At 40.9% G+C, this 24,563-nt stretch overlaps 1 protein-coding gene across 1 annotated transcript in view; it reads right to left on the reverse strand.

The window, feature by feature from the left end:
• Positions 1–11,514: 11,514 nt before the first annotated feature.
• LOC108797799 (cytochrome P450 2C23-like) overlaps positions 11,515–24,563 on the reverse strand; it is a 20,928-nt gene continuing 7,879 nt past the window's right edge. The window contains exons 5-9 of the mRNA XM_018569458.1: positions 24,253–24,429; positions 22,668–22,809; positions 20,429–20,616; positions 16,907–17,048; positions 11,515–11,772 (exon numbers count right to left, since the gene is read on the reverse strand). Coding sequence (XP_018424960.1) covers positions 11,591–11,772; positions 16,907–17,048; positions 20,429–20,616; positions 22,668–22,809; positions 24,253–24,429 — 831 coding nt within the window. The 3' untranslated portion in view covers positions 11,515–11,590. The remainder of the gene's footprint in view (positions 11,773–16,906; positions 17,049–20,428; positions 20,617–22,667; positions 22,810–24,252; positions 24,430–24,563) is intronic.

Raw genomic sequence — 24,563 nt, forward strand, 5'->3', positions numbered from 1 at the left:
GCCTAAAAAACTGTAGCAATCTCTTTTATCCTAGATGTTGGTCTGGTATGAATTTTAAGGGAACACCTCAATGAAAAAAAAGCAAAACAGTCCCTTATAAAGCATGCAGCCTGACTGACCAGGAAAGTAGTAAAAAAAACACATAATGTCCCACAAAGTTAAAAAATAATCTCCTATGATGTCCAAAAAAACATCCCCAAAAATGTGCCATTATGGTCCTATCTCGCTGCTACTCTTGCAGCAAAATAAAGAATTCTTGGCTGGCTGCTGAAAGTCAACAAACCAGCCGGGGATCCTGGATGATGTTACTGAGCGAAATATTGAGCACCGCATGGTGTTATTTGTTGCATTTGGTCACTGACATCACCCAGGATTCCTGCTGGCTTGTTTACAATTTGAAACAAGCTGCCAGGCAGCAGGAGAGTGGTTGTTAAAACGCTAGCTGCCTAGACACCCAGAGTTCACTGTGAACCCTTCATCACCACAAACTTGAACCACATCTGTACTTGCCACATAGTTACCGACGCAGTCAAATTGTTGGTTGAAGACATCTTGTGAGTACTTCATCTTACTACACAGCTTGGTGTCTTCTGCAAACATGAAAATAATACTTTTTATTCCAAAGTCTATAATTTTTTAAAATAGAATAAAAAGTAGGGGTCCCAATATTGATCTTGGGGTACACCACTTACAACCTTAGACCATTCAGAGTATGAATCATTAATGAAAAAATTGGGAGGAATGTCCTCTAATGCAGCGCTGCCCCTGAGGTGAGGGTAAACAAATGTCGGTTGCGGTACTAGGTGTGCGGCTCCTAAAATTGCGGACCGGGGTGTCCAACGTTTTACTGATAAAGAAGACAAAAAATACAGAAGCTCACTACCAAGTGGTGACTGAGTAAGAAAAGATAATAAGGGAATAATGGAATGAGACTTACCAGGGTGTGGGTACTAGCGCGTTTTCAGCGACGAAGTGTGGATGAATTGGGAGTCCAGGGTTGCTGGTGGGCAGGGTAATGTGGCAATAGTTGGTGCTGGGAAGAATACGATGTCAAAGGGGATCTGGGTCAGACGTTTAGTGTGGCTGGGATCAGAGGGGGGGGCGGGCTCGGGAGAAGGACTGGCTGTCTGAAACGTGCTGGCTGCTAAGGGGCCCTTCACTCTGTGGCTTGAAAAAGAAGACCCGCTCTTCGAAACGCGTAGCCAGTTTTAACACTTTCACCCACCAGTATGAATCATTAATACCTACTCTTTGAATGCAGTCTTTAGGATGGTTTTCCATTCATTTACAGACTAAATTTTCGAAACCTATAGATCTAAACTTACATATTCACTGTGTGGGGAACTGTGTCAAGTAATTGCAGTGAATCACCAGCACACACAAGATGCAGTTTCAATTCTTCATTGATGCATTTACGTATTAAAGAATGTCACATAGTGTCATCATAGGCTAACGTTTTGAGACTGTAGCAGCAGCCAGAATGGCTGCACTTTATAAAATGGCTCTTGTTGTTTAGTCCTCAGAGTTTCAACACCTGCACATAACTAGGGCCCCCTACCTTTCTGCAATAACAATGCATAACAGCAGTTTGTGTCAAGATGAGCCAGATAGATAAAGGATGCGATTCATATATAGTAAAATTGCAAATGCTGCTTGCTGATTGGCTTAGAGCTAAGCTTTTGGACAATAGTCCTCTGAGTCATCAGTACCGAATAAACAAAGATTTGTTTTCCTGAAGTCTGTGTCCGGAGTTCATTACTGGTTTCCCAAAACTGTTTGCTGCTACAGGACCACACAGGGACCCTTCACCAGAGCGACATAGGGAACTGTGTCAATGTAACATACTAACCTCTCCTCTGTGCCAACTTCAGCGAGTGAAGCTGCCTTACTGTCAGAATTTCCTAACAGTGTCACTCAGCCCGCCTCCCAAGCCCGTTTAAGCGCCAAGTTCAATTATTGCGGTGTTCGAGCAATGTGCACGCTGGACGAGTCCCTGCCTATACTCCTTCACCGTCTCTTCCACACTGTTCCCTAACTGCTTCCCTTCCTTGAATGTGGCTGTAGACACCATTCTACATCTTGAACCTTGGCTAAATAGATCCGCTCTCCAACTTATATTGTTGGCTATCTAAACTGGAAACCTCCGCCATCTATTGCACTTGGTGTTGTCGCTAGTAGCAACCAGCCTCTTACTGGACAAACAGCCTTCCAAATGGTTGCGTCATCTCTCCTGCGTCATCCTTGACTGCCTATCGCCACTGCACCAAGGCCATGGGCTTTTCTATTTAAACCGCAAGTACCTGTACTTTTATAATCATTTATATTGCAGGGGAGTGTGTAGTGCTCTAGTGGAAAGGGTGCTATTAAATCTAGTGTCTATCAGATTGTACTGTATGTGGTCTTATACTAATTTGTAGTTTTGGTTCATGTGTTTTTTCGCCCAAACAATCTATCATTGCTTGCCATCTGTCTGCTACCAGAGGTACTGCAGGGTGTGCCCTGGTGATAGAAGAGAGCAGCCAATGGTATTGCTAGGAGTAGATATTCCTCCCCAGCCAATCACTGTTGAATGAGCCAGTGGTGCATGCGGGGGGAGGAGATAAATACTCGGACAGGTTCAGTGGTTGCTACTGTTAAAGACAAGGATCAGTAACTTCTACCTCAAGTAATGCTGTGTCAGGTGTTTGACCTGCTGTGCATGGAAGCAGTAAGCACACCCTGAAAAGCCATGGAGTCTACATCTGTCTGGATGATCCTAACCCTCCTCTACCTCTCTCCCTGAAGTTCTACAATAAAAGTTTCAAGCATCACAACTACAGTCTGGACCTCACTTCAATCATTCTACAGATGGGTGGTAAGTGCTGATGGGCAAAAGCGAGTAAATGTATCCCTAGATAAGAAGAATCGGAGCTGTCATAACCCATAGCAACCAACACTAGTAACTTAAGGTGGGCTGGTGTTCTGTGGATCCATAATAGAGGTTTCTTAAAGAGGAAAGACAGGGAGACAGTTAGTTCAGATTACTGTAGATCACCCCTTCAGAGCCACCGGTAGTGTTATCCTATATTGGAATAGCGGTGACCGTGAAGGGGGAGTGCTACAATATTATTTTGTAGGAACTGAGATTGCTGAAGTTATAATAATGATGTTATAATAACCTAACTACTCTGGTGCAAGAGAGACACTGTCATATTTCAAGTAATACTTAATAAATGAACTGCTGCCATACTCTTCAGTATCTTACTTTAGTCTTACTTTAGTCTCACTCCTCTCACTGAAGTGGAAAAGTTGTGTTACCCTCCGTTGGCTTATGAAGTAATATAACCATCAAGCCAAACTTCAAGTTGTACTTACTGCATGAACTTTCACCATACTCCTAGTACTCTAGTCTCAATCCTCTTGCTGAAGTGGAGAAGTTGGGTTACCCTCTGCTGGCTTATGAAGTAATAAAACCATAACTACAATAAATTAAGTTGTACTCAACACGTTGATGTAAGTTATATGTAGAGCTATCTGCAGCTGAGATCTATATACAGGTGAAACTCGAATAATTAGAATATCGTGCAAAAGTAATTGCAGTAAGTGCTGCAAAAGGGGCCCAAACCAAGTACTGAGTACATATGCATGCTTGTACTTTTCAGAGGTCCGATATTGTTCTATGTACAATCCTTGTTTTATTGATTGCATGTAATAATCTACTTTTTTATGGTTGTGGATTTGGGGGTTCTTGGGGTTTTCATGAGCTGTAGCCATAATCATCACAATTATGACAAATCACGGCTTGAATTATCTTGCTTTGCATGTAATGAGTCTATCTCATATATTAGTTTCACCTTTTAAGTTGCATTAGTGAAATAAATGAACACAAAAGGGGCCCAAACCAAGTACTGAGTACATATGCATGCTTGTACTTTTCAGAGGTCCGATATTGTTCTATGTACAATCCTTGTTTTATTGATTGCATGTAATAATCTACTTTTTTGAGGTTGTGGATTTGGGGTTCTTGGGGTTTTCATGAGCTGTAAGCCATAATCATCACAATGATGACAAATCATGGCTTGAATTATCTTGCTTTGCATGTAATGAGTCTATCTAATATATTAGTTTCACCTTTTAAGTTGCATTAGTGAAATAAATGAACTTTGCACGATATTCTAATTATTCGAGTTTCACCTGTATCTGCTTAGTGTGTTACAGTCAAATGCTTTTGCAGAGCCTAAGTATCCTATATCTATAGCCACTTCCTTATCTAGGTCTTTGCTTACTTCCTCATATAAAGAAAGTAGATTTGTTTGGCAACTTCAGTCTTTTGTGAATCCATGCTGACTATCACTTATAATATTGTTGTCTAGCAAAAACTCATTTATGTGATCCTTTATCCAACTCTTCCGACCTATAGAAGTTAAGCTTACAGGTCTGTACTTACTTGGTAAAGATTTTAATCACTTCTTACATATAGGGACCCCATTGGCCTTGTTCCAATCCATTTGTACCAAGCCAGTCATTAAAGAGTCTCTAACAATTAGAAATAATGGCTTCACAATAATACTGCTCAATTCTTTGAGGACAGGTAGATGTAAGGCATCAGGTCCAGGTACTTTATGTCTCTTACTGTTCTCTGTTTCTGAACCATATCAATTTTAAGCCACTGTGTTTCATTTGAGGCTGTCGCAATACTATCCCCATTATGGACGTAAGCTCCGCTATTTCTCTTGGTATACACAGAGCTGAGGAAGGCATTTAGTAGGTTCACCTTCTCTTTGTCTCCAGTCATGAACTCTGAGTTATCTTGTATGGGGGGCCTAAATGCTCACACCTGACTTTTAACTATTAACATACTGTAATAAAGAATTTTGGAGGTCTGTCTTATTTTCTTTTGCAACCTGTAGCTCACTATGATTTTTTGCAATCTTTAATTCCTCTTTACATCTTTTGTTATATTCTTTGTAACTTTCAAATGATCAAAATGTTTGTTATATTTTTAAAATGTCCTTTTCTTATTATTTTTAAGTCTTACTATAAAGAAATGTTGACTGTAGCTTTGGACCGGGTGAGGCATAACACTGGTCCTAAACAGGTCTACCTGCATAAAAAACCCCCATCTAACTCACTTTGCCAGCTAGCTGCACCATCAGAATACTGTCCCATTCAAGATAAATCCTCTTCTCATAAACCAAAATTTCGGGGCTTGTCAAACTTCTGTGTGCCCCGCTATACCCAATGATTCCTCCCAATGACTTTCACATCGCTACAGGATACAGTAGTATTACTGTGTGAGGGGAAATCCCTCTAACGGAGCCCAGAATACCAATAAAAACCCAACAAGGTTTCTAACTTTTCCCTATGCTAATCAAAACTAATTTAAAAAGTTTTGGCTGGACATACACTTCAAGCATAAACACACATGACTACCTGCACCGCAGCCAGCAAAATTCCTTTATTATTACTACAGGCATATTTGTGTCTAAGGTCTTATCTTATCAAAAAGTATGCACATGTGCTTTCTATTCTGTTCAATTGCCTTGGTTTAATGTGTTTAAAACATTGCATTTGTGTTTGTCTAAGGCTGTGTTAGATTCAGGGCAATGTAGCTCCAGGAATCATGAACAGTACAATGTCCTTAATATAATATGAACTGACATGCACAAGTCAACAGGAATGGGTAACACATGATTTGACTTGAAAGTAACAGATATACCCAATCCATTTCAATTTGCTTGGTTTGTAGGCATTCCGGTTGTTCTCCCTGTCGGCGGTATATAGAAAACGCAGGATAATGGAAGCATCATTAGTAGAATTTCAAATAATTCTGTACTGGGATAAAAACAGGGGCGGCCAAGGCTGACCGTGTGAAAATGCTGATTTCCTTTAGTAATGCTGAATTGCTGGATTTAGTATCGTCTGAGTCAATGACCCGCCAACAAATATGCAGATTAGGAAAGTCAGAGTAAGGTCAGAAATTCTTATCTACATACTTGTTCTGGGTCACCAAAGGTAATGAAGTCAGAGGACTAATATGGCAGGTAGTCAACTAGCATTTTCAAAAGAGTGCTCAATTAATGACCAGAATACAGTCAATATGCATCCGTGGACAGGCTTTATGTTCCCCTGAGAGTGGTTGGCTTGCAGCCATTTGCCTGACCCTGTAGACATGGCCTGAACTGGACAATTTTTAAAAGATATTTATGGTAGTGCCAGACCCCATTACAGTCTAATCTTGTTATTTATTTTTAATTGTTTTAAAGATCAATTTGCAAGCTTTGGTGAAAAGCGGTAATGGTAGCTGGGCACCGCCATGGGAGAGATGTATCAGTGTAAAATAAAACAAAGTAAAAAATCCATGTCGACTGGTTTGTAAATGAGCTGGTGGGGACCCTGGATGATGGCCAATGACCTGATCTATGCTTATATTCCAGTAGCACTGAGGAGTTGGCATTTGCAATGGTAGTACCGGTGGGGCTGCATCTTCATGGCGGCAGGATGACATTGATATTAATATTGGATTTACAACAGGAGACATTGTCTTTCTTTCTTCCAAGTGCATTTTTTTAAAGGTGTGTGTTTTTATTTTCTATTTTTTCTTCTATTTCCTGTATTTTCCTGAATGAGTACATATGGTGGCTTCCATATTCTAAAAAGCCCTCCCACAGATCCCCACACCCCTTTTAGGGACAGGATGTTGAAATGAGGCCCCTGTCGTCATCAACAGGTTGTATTATTGGTTATAAATATGCAAGACCTTTTATTATATTTGGGGTAGAATTTTTTGATTTATTTTGAATTTGTATATAATATAATGTATATGTATTATAATGTAATTTTGCCATCTTTTTTGATGACTCTACAGAAATTACATTAATTGGTTATTGTGGACCATATTTTTAAGTCAGAGAAACCAGAAGAAGCCCCTCCTATATACTTCCTATGCTAGCATGGCACCTTGGGGGAATTGCCCTCACCAATTCTCTGCACATACTATATAAAACTCCATAGCTCAAATAATTTTGTTATAACTTTCAGAGTAAACCAACATTTACAGACTATTCAAAACAAAGTAATTTAAATCATGCTTGCAAAGCCATTTTGGCAGACAGCTATAATGGACGGTATGTAGGGAAAAGGTCCAGCTCCTTGGTAAACAAGGGCGTGCTTGGCTTTGGTTTTTGCAATATTTGCTTGGCATATTACTCTATTAATAAGTGTTATTAATTTATCTCCATTTGCCTGAAATCACCCAGATGCAGAAGAGCAGAATTCAGCCTCCTTCACTCTTCCAGTTAGGAGTGGGGGGCGGTGGGTTAGCAAGTGGAGCAACGTACATTTGATTCAGTTCACTACTTTGGCCTGTTGCTTAGGAAACACCCAGCAAGTGCCTTCTTTTGTCATCTGTGTGAATCCAACCTTTGCTGTAAACCACAAAATGGTCAGGATTTTTAAATAAGCAATACAACAGCTAATTGCTAAAGGCTTATGGGAGGCCATGGCAAAAAATCGACAAAGCAAATCATCCATCCTAAAGTTGTCACTTTATTAAAGTTCACGCATTTGCCAGTGTATTATAGTGATGGGTCAATAGTTATATATGGGGACAGAAGACTTCCTCCATATGGTTTCATTCAAAGTTTCAAACAAAGGCAGGATATATGAAAGGAGATCATTACTGCCAGGGCCACTGTTATAATGAGGCAGCCTGAGGCTGTTGCCTCAGATGACATCTCTTTGGGGGGAACAATATTTGCAGTTTGCCTGCTGTCCCCTTTCCAGCCAGAGTGTCCCTGATTGCTAACAGCTGGGTGGGGAAATGTGTAAGGACCATACAGATCTCTCTGCCCAGCTCATAACCATGTGGGAGGCTTTAGCTGGCTTCCCACCCAGCTCCTGGTAACCAGTGGCTTTGGCCAGCGTCCCGCCGAGTTCCTGGCGCCAAGTGACGTCAATGAGCTGGGTGGGATGCTGGCCAGAGCCAGATGATGCAGAGACCACCAACCAGAGGCAACCAAACGCTGTTAGGCTGGACCACCAACAGAACTCTAACACCCTACCGTGAATGTGCACTGCCAGCAACACCACAACGCCCCCCCCCCCAAAAAAAAAATGCTAGGGATGCCCCTGATTATTGTTGTGCTGACTCTTTAGATAACCCATAGTGCTCCTTCATCAAGTATTAAAGGTAACCTCCAGACAAACAGCTAAATACACAAATTAAACACATTAAGGGAGATTTTCACATCATCATTTTTAGCCTAAAATCATTGAATTTCTGCACATTCAGACTTAAGATCAGGGGCTGACTGGGCCGGGGGGCAGAGTGGCAATTGCCCCCCGGGCCTCTCTGATGAATGTAAAAACGGCCCCCGCCGGCGCCGCCGCAGCGGTAATCACTCGTTTTTACCTCTCCCCTCTCAGGCCGCGGCTGAGAAGGGAGAAATAAAATAAGTGTTTTCCGCTGCAGCGGCGCCGGGGGACGTTTTTAAAGGAGAAACATAATCATTTGATGCCCATGCAGCGGGAGGGAGGCTGCACCCGATTGGCTTGCAGGATATGCTGAGCGGGACCTAAAGCCAGGAGACAGCATGAGGCGACTGAAGGCATTGCCTCAGAAGATGCAGGCAACTTCACTGCCCCCCCCCACCACCACCAGGAGAGGAAGAGAAGAATATGCTGACTTCCGACCTCTACATTACACCGCCGGCCTCTGCACTGCGTGCATGCGGACCTCCGACCTCCTACATTACACCGCTGGCCTCTGCACTGCATACATGCTGACCTCTACATTATACCGCTGATCTCTGCACTGGGTACATACTGATCTCTGACCTCAACATTACACTGCTGGCCTCTGCATACATGCTGACCTCTACATTACACCGCTGGCCTCTGCACTGTGCGTCCTACCGCTCACCTCTGCACTGTGCATCACACCGCTGACTTCTGCACTCTGCATTACACTGACACTCTGAGTCAGTGGCACAACTACCAGGGTTGCAGCGCTCGTGTAGCACACTGACGAAGCATCCCTCCACTACCAGTGTTCTATAATTTTCCCCAACCCATACATTTCTCTGCTGCATCACTTCCAGGTGCGCATGTGCATGAAGAAAGGGGGTCATGAACACAGCTGATTCAGATGACGCGGCCCCACCATAAGTGACGGGTTCGAAAAAATTTATGGGGTCGAGAAAAATTGTAGAACACTGACTTTGACACTGTCCGGCACCTCCCACTAACCTCTCACAGCTCACAGCCCAGAAGCATGGACAGCCAGCGGCGGTCTGCAGTGGGTGAGAGTGCCTAAGTAGTGGACATGGAGTGGAGGCCAGAACCAGGTAGGGAGCCCAGTGGGAGGAGAGCACCATCACCCAGCCAGTCACCCCTTTTATGGACTTACTAGGAGTCCTCACATCACCCGACCGTTCACACTACCGTTACATGGATTGCCAAAGTGGCAGACGGGCGGGGGGAAGTGGGGGCAGAGGCAGAGCGGGAGGGGGCCGAGTCACTGCACCATGGGCCTCTGGGTTGTACTTGCCCCCTGGGCTAAAAGTTGCCAGTCAGCCCCTGCTTAAGATGTACACCCAGCATGCTGATTGGACAGTGGAGGACCATGCTTCTGCTAGCTTCGTACTTGCTTTGTACTCTCTCCTCCTGTCAGCTTGCTCCTTGTCAGCACATGTGCATGCTTCACATCTGATTGGTTCCTAGACCTCCCTCTCCCTCACTGAGTGCCATTGTAGAGGGCATTACAAGAAAGTTAAATGCAATTATTTATACTGTTTGCATTTAAAATACAGAGCAGACATCATTTGTTTTTTTTAATAAAATTATTATACAGGATTTATATAGCGCCAACAGTTTGCTCAGCGCTTTACAATATAAATATCTCACCCTTTGTATCTACTTCTTGCATTCTCTGCTTCAGTATTTTCATAGCAGAGTGTCAGTGGTCCTGAGGATGTCTTAGGTTGGGGCTACGCTGGCAATACATTTTTCTTTGCTATTGGGAGATGTAACTTTCTGAGGGAGAAAGCGCTCTACAATTAGGCCCATTATGTCAGAATACTGGAACGGAGTTTGCAGCTGATTGGCTGCAGGCACCGTTCGGCCAAGAATTTTTCAGCCTGCTCCATCAATCTGCTGATCAAGGGATTTTTATCTTTTTTTAATCTTTTTTAATCTATTTTTGAGCCAAGATGTAAGAAAAATGTGTGAACCACAAAATATGAATATATTTTAACTTGTCTGAAACTCAGCATATCAATGTTATCAATGTTTACTTGTTAAAAGTTACTCATAATGCTGGTCTTTACATTATAGTGTATGCCCATAAGCTCCTGAAGAAGTGGTGGTACGACGAAATGCGTAGAGCATGAGTTGAACACCTCCCCATGGAAAAATATCTATAATTATCATTGTTATATACTAATGATATTGCATAGAAGTTACTTGGTTAACTATCTATTGTATACCAGTTGAGGAGGTGCAGGTTCATGATAGGCAAACAATATCACAGTCTTGTAAATAAGACTATATATGTTGATGATTTTAACCTTGCTATATATTTCTAACAAACAATGTACACAATAAAATATATATTTTTTTTATACAAATTGAAGTGGTCATGGTGTTGCCTAAAAAGTATTTTTTTTCTGTTCTTTCTTATCCATTGATATTAGGAAGTGGCACTGTCTAAACCCCTATGCATCCTTGTTTCTAGGCTGATCAAGGAAAGTCGGTGCCAACAGGGACACCCATTGTGCGAATTGTTTCCAGTTCCTGAATTCATACCATGTATACCCGACTTAACACACTCAAGCTTCCCCTTTATCTCCTTTCATAACGCTTGCTTCTACTTTTCCCTGTTCATTACCATTTTTTTTAGGTATGCAGAAAAAAAAAAATATTTTTTCAAAAAGCCAACCTCACTTCTAGCTATTGTAATGATTGTTCCTATTTTTATCGGAAATCTATAACGTGTAATATATATAGTTCCAAATTATGTGTTTTTAGGTGAGAATGTTTTTGTAATTGCTAGACACATGCGATTTGTTTCGGAAAAATTTGTTATTCGGAAAAATTTTCGTTAGTTCGGAGATTCAGATGTATTAGAATTTTTGAATAACAGAAATGATGAATGAAAACGAATCCAAATTTCCGAAAACTAAATTTTGGACGAAATTCGTTAGCGGTAGTCTGTACGAATTTTCGTTTGTATTTAATTTTTGTTGCAGCAAAGTGACATTTAAAAAAAGATATTATATTCCAATGTCAATTTGCTGCCACGAAACAGTAATTACATTTCGTACAGACTACGGCTAATGCATTTTGTCCGATTCCCGAAACTAATTTACTTTCGATCCCGAAAAACGAAATAACGCAAAATCCGAATCAAAGCGAAACTAAACGGATTTCTTGCCGTTGCAAATGTCTAGTGATTGTATGTTGCTCTCAATACTTTTTTTTGTTTGCTAAAGAAAAAAAATACTGTATATCCTTTATTGACTTGTAAGAACTAGCTTGGTAACAGTCCTCTGCATATCAGAGATCATTACCAAGAGAACATCTTCTTAAGTTGAAGGTATGGGTTTGCAGCTTAGCGTTGGCTCATGGAGATCATGTAAGGTCTTGGAATAAAGCTTCCACTGTTGGGCACAGGAGAGATGTCAATCTCTTCAGTGTTCATATTGCATTGCAGATCAAACATTTGTAAAATGTATGTAAGAAATAGGAAAATCTCCATCCTGGCAAGACTCTCTCCAAGGCAGATTCTCTTACCTGTTGGAGAAAGAAAAGTGATAAAACCCATCACTTATAAATACACAAAACAAATGAATATATATATATATATTTTCAGTACAGTATGAAATGTAGCCAGTCCAGTTTTTTTTTAATGTCTGTGCCCAGTGAGGAGTATAGCACTTTAAGTTCTGTCCAGGAGATGCAACAGGAAGTGAGAGGAAATACCTATGATTTGAGGGTCATTCCCCTCTAGAACAGTTGTCTTTGACACAAATGTTCCTATACCTCTTGTTCTGGTGGCAAAAGTCAAATTTGGGATTTTGGTCACCAGAATGAACAGAGAGGCTTACTAACATCTAAGCAGTGATATCATTAAATTATAACAAACACTACTTGTGGTCTTTATAAATAGGACACCCATTTGATCAACACTCTGTGGGAGTGGGGATGTTGTATTCAACAACCAAATGGTGATTCTAAACTGTCTAAATGGCTGAAATTCTACTCAGAGAATCTGTACTCAGACACTGGGTGAGACATTTGACTATTGGGACTAGGGATGTCCCGATACTGATGCTAGCTTCGGTATTGGGCCTGATACAGGGCATTTTGACAAGTATTTGTCAAAATGCCCCGATGCCTAGCGCCGAAGCTTGCGCTATGGTTTTTTTTTCTTACTTACCTCGCCGGCGTCGCGTCACTGCTGCTCCGGTGGGCGGAGCTACAGGGGGGTCCTAATTTAGGTGGCCGGATGACCCCGCTTGTAGCAGCACCTCTGAGTCAGCTCAATTAGAACCTCACCTGGAGCTCCTCCCACCGGACCAGCGCTGACTCGTCGCTGCTCTCTCCGGGTCAGTGAGTGAGGGCAAGGGGGGGCGGGGACACTATAATGCTGCAGAGTATAATTGTAAATGTATTCTCTGCACTGTATTAGATGTATTAGCAGTATATACTCTATATGTACTTTTATCAACGGGACTACATATAGAGTATATAGAGTACACACTGCTAATACAGTGCATTCTGATAGATTTACAATTATCCCCTGCTAATATGCATTTGTTAAATGATCCATAGTACAACTACATGTTATGTACTGTTATGTACTATGGATCATGATTTAACCTATTCATGTTAGCAGGGGATAATTGTAACTCTATTACTGCAGTGTTGGATGTATGTGCTGTATATGTACTATGGATCATGATTTAACCCATTCATGTTAGTAGGGCAGAAATGCGAGCGCCTCCCACAAGCTGAGCACCGAGATGCGATGCAGCGATCCTGCCCAGCGCCGACTATGAGAGGCACCACATGAGGCAACAGGGATCGGAGTGAAACTGTGAGTGAGGGAAGCTGGGAGGGGGCTGGCTGTAAATCTATTGCTATAGTTTGCTGGATGTGTGTAATGTATATGTAGTACATATATACAGCACATACCTCCACTACACTCCAGCAATAGAGTTACAATTCTCCGCTGCTAACATGAATAGGTTAAATCATGATCCATAGTACATAACATGTAGTTGTACTATGGATCATTTAAAATCACCTGCCCCTTTAGGAAAAAGTATTGGTAATTGATATCGGCAAGTACATGAGGGGAAGTACTTGTACTTGGGCCTGAAAAGTGGCATCGGGACATCCCTAATTGGGACCCTTCTGCTATCTCTATGTTTAGATATTTATCTATTCAGTGAAAACAATATCCTTAATATCCTATATATTTTATGAATAGATACAAAGTGGGTTCCTGTTTATTTGATCTTCCCGGAAAGCCCCTGCTGGAACACTGTGCGTACTGTTATCAGCTCTACCGCTTTACATTCGCCTTACTATCCCTTCTCTCCCATCCCTCTGCTCCCGTGATTTGCAGGTGTTGGATGATCTAAGACCCATGAACTGTCAGGTACGTGAAATGACTAACGTAAAAAACCCTTGACTTAATTATGCAAAATGGCTAAAATAATATATATGCTGTGGTGTACACCATGTAATTGTCATATTATGGACTTTCAGGACTCCTCAGGAAGCGATACAGCGAAACGCGTCAAATCTGTACAATTAAGTACATTATTTGTTTCATTGATGCAGTCAACTGTGTATGCCATTACTCTATTTGTTTGCAACAAACAAAATGGACACATGGCCATTTTTGTTTTTACAAAAATGTATATTCATATCAATAAAAGATGGAATTTTAGATACATATTGTCATTCAGTTCCTGGCACCTCGAAAAGCCCCAAGTTGTTTTTTATGTTTAGAGAGGGTAAATCTACCTAATAGGGACATAGGCAGCATTAAAACTTTCTCTATCCAAAAACAAAAAAATGTCTCTACATACACTTTTAAGCATCCCAACCTTCAGTGGGAAATGTGATGTACAGCAGCATACTACCGCACTTACAATGTTTGCTCTTTGCTTTTTGCTTGCAGCCTGTCACTTCTTTGCATTGTGCCTCTGTCTTTAGGGTGGCTGAACTGCCTTACAGGGTCCTCTGGACCCCTGCTATAGCCATCCTTATGTGGGTGCTTTAGCCTAGAATGAGGCTTTGTTATCATGGTACAAAGGATGAGGTACCAAGCAGTCCCTTGTAGGCAGTCATGTGACCATTATGTGAAGTATACAGTCAGGGGCATAACTAGAAATCACAGGGCCCCTTAGCAAAATTTTGTATGGGGCCCCGTGATTGCTAGTTATGCCACTTGCAGAGCCCACCTGAGACTGACCCTGCAGAGCCCACCATAGACTCTCTATAGTGGGCTCTGCAGGGTCACAGATGGGCTGCCCACCTTACCTGTCAGCGCTGTCTGGCTCCGTGGTCGCTGGGCCCCCCTCTTCTTCCGTCCCCGGGCCCTGCCTCCTTCTATCGACAGGCCCGCCTCCTCTTACATCACTGGCCCCACCTGCTCTTAGGTCGCTGGCCAGTGATGTAAGAGGAGGCAGGGTTGCTCTTAGGTGGGCCCTGCCTCCTCCTTCACTGCGGGGGTCCGAGAACTCTCGATCGAACACTCGTGAAACCGGCATCTTCTGCCGCAGCTGCTGGCTGTCACTGACACAGCCGCTGCGGAGCTGTGCCAGTGACAGTCAGCACACTGATATGCCATAGAGACCCAGGCGGCCCACACGGCATCAGAGGGATGCCCTGGCCAGGCCCCCCTGTGGCCGGGCCCCATAGCGGCCGCCTGGGTCGCTATGGCAGTTGTTATGCCACTGTATACAGTGCATGTTCCCGACTGGAAGTTCTGTGAAGCGGCATTGAGTCATAAGAAGTGAGTTACTGTTATAAGTGTAAGAGATTATGGAACATACTTGATGCTGTATGTTTTCTTGGTAGAAGTGAATACTTTAAAATACACAAAGAGGGGAGTTTAATGCTACTTTGAATACTTTGCTACCTGATGGTGGCAGGTCCAATCTTCACTCTCACAAAGAGCTCCTGACCTCACTGCTATCAAACACTTCCAGGTGTTTCACATAGACTGTGCTCTGCTGGATGCTGTGGTTTTACCCACTGACTACTGCATCACTACAGAACATAGTAGTAATATAGAGGCCATCAAAAGGAACCGCACAACCAAAGGTGTTGGTAAGTAGTGGCGCCTGGGGATCTTTGTGAAATTGAGGACTGGTCTTGCCACCCACTTTTCCTTTTAAAGCCTGCTCTGGGCTGAAACATTATTTCATCTACCTTCTTCTATATCTGTCTTGGTTAGTTTAAAAATAAAGGAGCCAGTTCCTGCAAATGTAAGATTTCAGTGTTATCCCTAACCTTAAAAGTGTATTTTGCCTGCACAGGGATTGGCCAACTATTCTGGTGAAGGTTTCCAATGGATTATGGCAGTTTAAAGAATACGGAGATCCTCTAAGCAGCATACACGTATACATTTTTACTTCCACTGTGACAAGACCTCTATGATAGTACTGAATCCATCAACATCCATGACTAGAACAATTTTAAAGGTTTAAAACATATTATACTACCAGGTGACAGATGTATTGTGTGGTGTGGCAGTGTCAGCCACAATGGGATGAAGGCCACAGGAATACTGAAACACACACATATAAGCATACTTTATATAAAATCAAGTAAAATTGTGATCAATGTATTCCATGGAAGCACATTGTGCACAGTTGACACAAGAGCACAATCATTTGTCAGAGTCAGGGATCCAAAGAAATGCATTTCCTTTACTCCCTTGCCAATAGCAGCCAAGAAATGCCCAAGGTAGCTGTAGATCCCACATACATATACACACATTAGCAAGAATCGGATAGGAAAGACACTCTGTGGATATAATGAAACAGAATAAAATTGTGCTAAACTGATTATGTCAGAAACATTTTTGACTCTGAATAAGCAGAACCACCCAGAACAGGGTTGTGGAATATGACCAAAGAAAGATCTGGACAGGGTTCATAGTCATTAATCCACCACAAGTCTTATACATGTGGAAACCATTATAAAGAAGGAGAATAAAGGAATGTTTCAGAGCTCATAAGGGGGGAGTGGGGGTGCAGAGCTTAAAATCCTCTGAAGCTGCCTGTTATTTTCAGTTGATCCTCAAAGCTAGTCAGAGAACTATGAGCTCCAAAGACTCCAAAGAAAGGAGATTGTGTGACTATGACATCACAACATTGACATACCAGGAACATTGTCAGCACTGGGGGTGTCCTATTAAAAGTGTTCATGTCAAGAGAGAATGATCTAGGCAGCCATTTTGGTCTCCTCCTGAAAATGTTAGTTACTTCCTTGTCTGACGTCAATATTTATGTCACAGACTCAGAACAGGTATACAGCAAATGAAACTAAGAAAAGGTCAGAATCCCTTATCATTATACTTCGTCTGAACCACTGACCCAAATTGAGGCCAAAACATAAGCATTAAAAAACATTAGCATTTTCAGAAGGAAACGAACAAGGCAGCTGGAATACTTTATTATGCCAAAACAACATAGAATGGATGGGGCCAGGTTCTTTAAATCTGAAGATAACACAGGCTATACATCTGCTTTAGTTAGTAACATACTTAAGGGACCCCAATCATTATTTCACTGGCGATTCTGGAACAGGGATAGGGGCACGTACTTTTAGTAGTTAATGAGCAAGGCTGGAAAACACCAATAGACTGAGGTACATTTGGAATAATTAGCATTGCAAACCGTACCTACAGAGAATGGGATGAAGGCATCAATCTTCTTCAGCTTTCCCTCATCATCTAGAAAATGTTGTGGATCAAACATTTGTGGATTCCTGAAGTATTTCTTATCTTTTAGGACGGTAGTTAACATAGGAAACACAGTAGTACCCTAGAGAGTAACAGAGAAAGTTTACAATTTAGAGCATACTTGACTTGTAGTAATAAACATCTTGAAAGCAAGGAGGAGTCAAAAACCGTGCAGCTCAAGTAAAAAAAAAAAGGTTTTCATGTATCTTGGGAAGGGGGTGTTTAAAATGGAAATTACACCTTAAAAACAAACAAAAAGGCCCCACAATGACTAATTTGCAATATATACAGTATGTCCTAAAGCAAATTAAGCTTTATATTGAAGTAAGAATCAAGCATATCTAAATCCAAAAATGTAATATATTGCAGTTTACCAATCATTAGATGTGGTGGCTGCATTAGTTTTCTTTTTTAAGGCTTTTTTTCCTTTATTTACACCTGGAGATCTGGACAGTAACACACCTCCTCTCTTAGAGTGGCTCCAGTCTATGGAGGAGCAACAGAGCCACTTTTAGGCAGCAGCATTGTCACCCTGTGGATAGGGTAGTGTTTGAAGGACTAGCAAATTTAGATGGACTTGTCTAACAAATTAAAACCAAACTCCAGCTAACACTTTTTAAGCAGTTACAACAACAGTTTTTTTTGTTGTTTTTTTTGGGGGATACATTTTTTTTTTACATAAATGAATAAAACCAACCATTGTAAGCACCCCTGTCAGTGTTCAATGGTTTGACACAACCCGCTATATGACACTTTCTGCTGGACAGCTTGACCTGACCAGATCACCAGATGAAAAAAAATTTAAAGCTGCAACATCCAAGGATTGGGAAGCTGCAATATATTACCTTTTTGCTTTTAGGTTTAGATACGCTTTGATGAGTCATGACTAACTGACAATCCTCGCTGATCAAAATATTGTTTCTTACTTATATAAACCAATACATTAGCACCTTGGCCGTGAGTGACTTTATAATTTTTGGAATTTTTCATGATTTTAGATGAGACAGGTTATATTCAAGGTTGAAGATGAAAAAAATAAATACTATGTCCAAAAAAGTCAAACACTCTAATATTTTATTGGACCACCTTTAGCTTTGACTACAGCATGTATTCACTGTGGTATTGTTTAACTAGGCTTGTGCAATGTCATAACATTTATTTCCATCCAGAGTTACAATCATTTTCCCCCAAGATCTTGTAGTGATGATGGGAGATCTGGACCCCTGCATAAGGTCTTCTCCATTCCAAAGATTCTGAAACGGGTTAAGTTTTGGACTCTGTGGTGGCCAATCCATATGTGAAAATGATGTCTCATGCTCCCTGAACCACTCTTTAAATATTTGAACCTGATGAATCCTGGTATTGTCATCTTGGAATATGCCCCAGCCATCAGGGAGGAAAAATCCATTGATGAAAAACCTGGTCATTCAGTATATTCAGTTACGCAGCTGACCTCATAACGGGGGCATAACATTGCTGAACCTAGATCTATTATCCAATGGAAAGCTCTGACCTACAGGTGAAACTCGAATAATTAGAATATCGTGCAAAGCTCATTTATTTCACTAATGCAACTTAAAAGGTGAAACTAATATATGAGATAGACTCATTACATGCAAAGCAAGATAATTCAAGCCGTGATTTGTCATAATTGTGATGATTATGGCTTACAGCTCATGAAAACCCCAAGAACCCCAAATCCACAACCTCAAAAAAGTAGATTATTACATGCAATCAATAAAACAAGGATTGTACATAGAACAATATCGGACCTCTGAAAAGTACAAGCATGCATATGTACTCAGTACTTGGTTTGGGCCCCTTTTGCAGCACTTACTGCAATTACTTTTGCACGATATTCTAATTATTCGAGTTTCACATGTATTTGCTTAGCTAAATACAGGTGGTGATTTTTTTTTTTGGACAGGCAGTGTATGAAAACTGCAGTGGACGAGTTCAAAATAATAATAGGATTACATTATAGAACAATATTCAGATAATCAAGTATAACAACACTATCATCTGCTTATCTGCAGCATTTATAGAAAGTAAAGAAGCAAGATAGAGGACAAGTTAAAGCGACACTAAACACAGGAATTAAATCTTAAAAATACTTTCAAGTATCTTAAAGTGACAATAAACACTCTCTTCCTTTGCTGCTCTTCCTTTTAAATCTGTATCTCTTCTCATGCTGGGGGAGAACTTCCCTTTGCAGCTGAGTGCCTCTTCCTGTAGTGCTGGCTCAGGTTGTGAACCTGCACACAGACACCATGTATCCATTTCAGAGACAAGGCAGTCTGCCGCAGAACAGAAGTTCTGCCCAGCATGAGAACAGATAAGGATTTAAAAGGAAGAGCAGCAAAGAGAAGGGAAACAACCATGGATTACAGTAAGGCACACATTACAGTATTGTTTTATGTTAAAAAAATCTGAGGGTTTAATGTCACTTTAACTATTAACAAAAATGTTGCTGTACATCCTCAAATCATCTCTGAATTGCTGCAGACACTGTCCTTTCTTCTGGAGGGTGGACACTCTTCCCCATGCTCATTGTGTTTGTAATAAAGTAGACACCGCTCCAAGCTCTTATGATAGACCACAATGTCAATACAAATTAGTAAACTAAACATGAGATTGTAGTCTATCATGGGAGCAAGCGTGCATCAATGGCACTTTACAACACACAGGGAGAACAAAAGTAGCCACCCTCCAGAAGGAAGGACAGTGTCAGCACCAATTCAGAGATGATTGGGGGATCTACAGCCGAGTGATACACAAATAAAATACATTTTTGTTAATAGTTAAGATACCTAAATGCATTTTTAAGATTTAACTCCTGAGTTTTGTGTCACTTAAAGTCCCCTCTCATTAAAGCTGAATTCCATATTTATATTCTTACATTGGTCCATCTTGACACAATGTAAGTATATATAAACACAGCTACAGGGATTTAAGGTATCAATCTGTGTTCCATTGGGGGAGATTTCACCTCATATCCTGTCCCTGGACACAAAACAGGAAGTAAATGGAAATCTCTTTAATGTGAAGAAGAATCCCCAATTAAATAGACGTTCCTATTGAAAGATTTTCCCTCCTGTTTCATGACACCTGGGATACTTTTTACAGTGACTTTTTACAGTGACAATGGCCATGAGGATGGCAAGTCCTCCCAGAGAGGATACAGAAAACTTTAAAGGGATTTCAAACGTTATACAACATTAAAAAACATAGCTTTGGCTAGAGATTTAGTAAGATGCAATTTAGGCCTCAAAATGGGAAAACACACATCTACAAAGATTATTTATCTCTACTATTATAAACGTTGAACAAAGGTACTCATAGATATATTATAAGTTACTGATTAGCTCTGATATTTCAAAAATCTGAACTTAGGTGTGTGGTTTGAAAACGTTCTAAGCATTACATCCATGATCCCAGTAGTCTGGTCTTCAGGATACTGACCTTTGGGATGTGGTAGCCTCTGAGGTTTGTGTCCTGGCTGGTGGCATGTGGGAGCCCCAAGGGCACGATATCAGCAAATCTCTGTACCTCATGTATCACTGCATCTGTGTACGGCATGTTAATTTTATCCTCCACTGAAGGACATCGACTCTGGCCAATCACACAATCAATTTCCTCTTGGATCTTCTCTGTTGAAACATACGGATGCACTGATTGTTATAAAAGCATTTGTGACAATCTGACAATACAGTTTTGACTGGTACCGGTTTTATGAATAATGCCAGGAAGGAATAGGCAATACATAAGATGCAATGACAGAAAATAATAGTTGTTGTTCAGGTGGCTTTTTTCCCTTGCCATGACGCATTTCCTCAAGTCAGCTGGCTGATTGAAGAACAAAATGAGTAGGTTCGAACTCTCCCCTACTCTACCCTAAACTAAGAAAACATGTTTTGGCTGGACTTAACAGACTGCTGTGTCCTTCTGCGGCCTCCCAGGAAATCTGTTATAATTGCTGGCAACAAGGAAACAGAATAAGAGGCAAGAAAAACCATTGGTCGGGTCATGATGTTTGACCATGACAATCTCCTTAAAATGTTTACATATTTTGCCTATACCATGCAGTGCTAAATGCCTGTGCCCCGTCACATGGGGTGCTGGAATTGGAAGGGTTTTCTAGGTCTATGCAAATCCAATTTTCAGAGTTGGAATTTTTATAAAATACTTGTGCAATGCATTGGGAAGGCAGAGTAAACTCAATGGAGGGTGCAATGGAGGGTGTCTGCAAAATATCTGCAGTGCAACTTTGCTTTACAGTGCCATGTTAGAGGTTCACTATAAAGCATTCTAATAAGTAGTAATATGAATAAATTCAATCTACTTTACTTACTTTTACTAACTCTATATTTTGCCTATATCATGCAGTGCTAAATGCCTGAGCCCACCAAATGGGATGCAGGAAGTGAAAGGGTTTTCTAGTTCTATGTAAAGCCAATTTTCAGAGTTGGTATCTTTGTAGAATATTTGTGCAATGCATTGGGAAGGCAATGTCAAATAAATGTACGGTGCAATGGAGGATGTCTGCTAACTATCTGCGGTGCAACTTTGCTTTACAGAACCATGTTAGAGGTTCACTGTAAAGGATTTTACTGATTAGTAATATGAATAAATTTAATCTACTTACTTTTACTAACTTATTTTACCTACTCTATATTTAATCTATAAACCTTATAACCAGCTTCCAGTTTTAAGCAAGGGAACAATTCAGAAACCCATAACCACCACTCAGAAATTATCTTTCATTGGTCTGGCTATAACACACTGAAAACGCATAGGTTGATAAAGGTTACTGTACTCTGCTTATTGTCAGCATTGTGTGCACTGCATTATTCAATAAAAAAGTTTTGCTTCTAACAGCCCTCCAATGAAAATAGGATGACATGGGTACAGAGCTTTATATAATGTAGTGGTTACATTTAAGTATATCTAAACTCAGGAAAAGAAATGTAATATAATGCAGCTTACAAGCCCTTAGTTGTGGCAGTCAAAATATTTTTTTTTTTTTTAGGTTAAAGTGATTATATGAAATCATTGACCATGTATACTGCTCCTTGATATTTACAAGTTTTAGCTTCCTGTAGGATCAGCTGGTCTCCTGAGAACTGAACCCTGATATCGTGTGGAGCCACTTTTACGCTAGTAAGCTGTGTCCCCACAAACACAGCAAGGCAAGACACTCCCCAGCTCCACTCTCCTTCCTCCCTTCTTCATACTGCAAACTGGTAGATGGACAGCTGCTGGAGGCTATTCTGTCCCTTGTGATCTTGTACTTGTATTGTTCAGGTAAATGTTATTATTTTTTACTTATCGCCTTTTTATTTATTTTTTCACTTAAATTCTGCTATTACAAAGGGAGTAACCAGCCCCTATGTGAGAGCATTTGGAGGTAACAGGTTCTCTTTTTGAAGACATATTAAAGCCTATTAAACCCCTAATGTCTCCCCTGGCCTCCAATACAGACGATCAAGCACAGGATTGTGCTTGATCGTCTGTTTGCCCGACACTTCAGTTGGTTTTTGACAGCTCTGAAGCAGGAAGTGCTGAGAACACAGCGCTCGCTGCTTGATACATCCCCACTCTGTTCTATCCAAAGAAAAAATACATTATTTTTTTAACAGAGATATGTTTTAATAAGGAAGGAAAGAGATGTTCTTTGATATTGAAGGGGTTGGATACTTACTTCTCACATCCGGGTATTTCAGCAGAATGAGTAAGGAATATCTCAGGGTGGTGCCTGAGGTCTCCGCCCCAGCAAAAAACAGATTTATGGCATTGACAATCAAATTTTTAAAGTTAAATTCTGTATTGAGGTTGTCCTTTTCCTGCAGGGAAAAAAAAGGAAAATATGAACAATGATACCACATTGTGAACACCAGGACCCTTGACCCTTTAAATACATTTATGAAACTTAAACCAAGAAAGTGTTATGGGAGACAACATGTCCTCTGCTTTATATTTAGAGTCATTTTTCAAGTGTACAGACCACCAACAATTAAAAGAAGATGGGCTTGTGTAGACGTATAGGCTGTTGCAGGTCTTAAACTCCCCTAATCAATTAGCACCAGTAGATTGCAGGACACATCATCAGCTAGAAAAGTCCACTTAAAATACATTCCAATTGACTGAAGCTCCACTACTGATCAGAGTTGTAAGTACAGAATATGCCCAGGGACCAGGTAATTTTCAACTTGTACACTACAAGGCCAAGCTGGGTGGAGGCACTGTCGCTTAAAGATATATCCAGTCTCATACTCCCACTTAGCAGAGGCTCAAGTTTTTCAAGTTGGCAGTGGTAGCTGATTGGAGACAGTCATCTCATATGACCCCCTCCGAAACAGGGCTACACTGTATTATGTTAATACCTTGCTGCATTGCCAAATGGAAAGTGACATGAAGAGAACCAATACTGTGCTGGTTATATGATGCATACACAGTTGCTTTGTTGATGCTGCCAATGATACTTGGATACAAGGAATTCCATGAGGAACTGCTTTGCATCATGCTAATGTCAACTCAAGTGTATATCACTACAGAGTGACTGATTTGATTAATGGGATGGATCTGGCATTCTCGGTCTAACTGGAGAGATTGAGGTGTGTGTACATCCATTGTATCTGTGGCTTACGGTCTATCACAGGATGAGAGAGTGCAGGGACAATCAAATGGCTTAAAAATGTGATTACAGCAAATATTTTAATAACACGCTGAAAAACAAATCCCACTAACTAAAAACTGATGAGAACAGTAACATGAATAGTGGCTAAGTAAGACTTTGTATCTAAAATATGAGAAGATATAACCGTACATGGTGAGACGTGCCAAAAAGAAACCTGTGTATAAAATCTGTATTTCTCATGTCCATCATATTTCAGTTACAAATGTGAACTGGTTTAACATATCTTTTGGGGTCTCCACAATACTGAGCAGAGAGCTCGCCACCAAAGTGACCATGAGGAATCTTTTGGTGGTTTAACTCTCTGACATCTATTCTACCAAACCTGAAATATACATTTTGGGTTAACAAACCCTTTGGAGGTCTTTGTAAACCTGAAACTGGGAAGCAATGCCCACTAGCTATTTTTATTGTGTTTGCAATAAATACTGACTTAGCATAACATAGAGATCATTGAGTTCTGATTTCCTTCCATGCTGTATCTCAGCTAGTTCTGAGCACCAACATTGTTTGGAGCACAGGGAGCAGTTGCTACTTTTTGGATCTCATTCTGCTTTCTTGCACATTGAAGTGGGAGCAATTTAGGCCTCACCTCTCTCATCTTTATTAGGAAGCAATCAATGTAATCTCTGGGACAGTTCTCATCCAGAGTAGCCTCATGCATTCTGATCTTCTTCATCACAAATTCAGTCATCTTGTCAAAATTCCTGAACACTGTGTGGTGGGTACCAGGGAAGTACATGAAGAGACGAGGCGCCAGTGCAAATATCTACAAAAAACAGATTACAATCTGATAAAAATATTTACCAATAAGGTCTGCTATACCCCTAAATTCTGCCTTCAAATGACCCCCCCCCCCCCAAACACCAACCCACCCTTACACTGGGACCCTTTGGTTTTCCC

This window comes from Nanorana parkeri, unplaced genomic scaffold (genome assembly GCF_000935625.1).
Source record: "Nanorana parkeri isolate BGI_ZX_2015 unplaced genomic scaffold, ASM93562v1 scaffold1337, whole genome shotgun sequence".
Lineage (NCBI taxonomy): Eukaryota > Metazoa > Chordata > Amphibia > Anura > Dicroglossidae > Nanorana > Nanorana parkeri.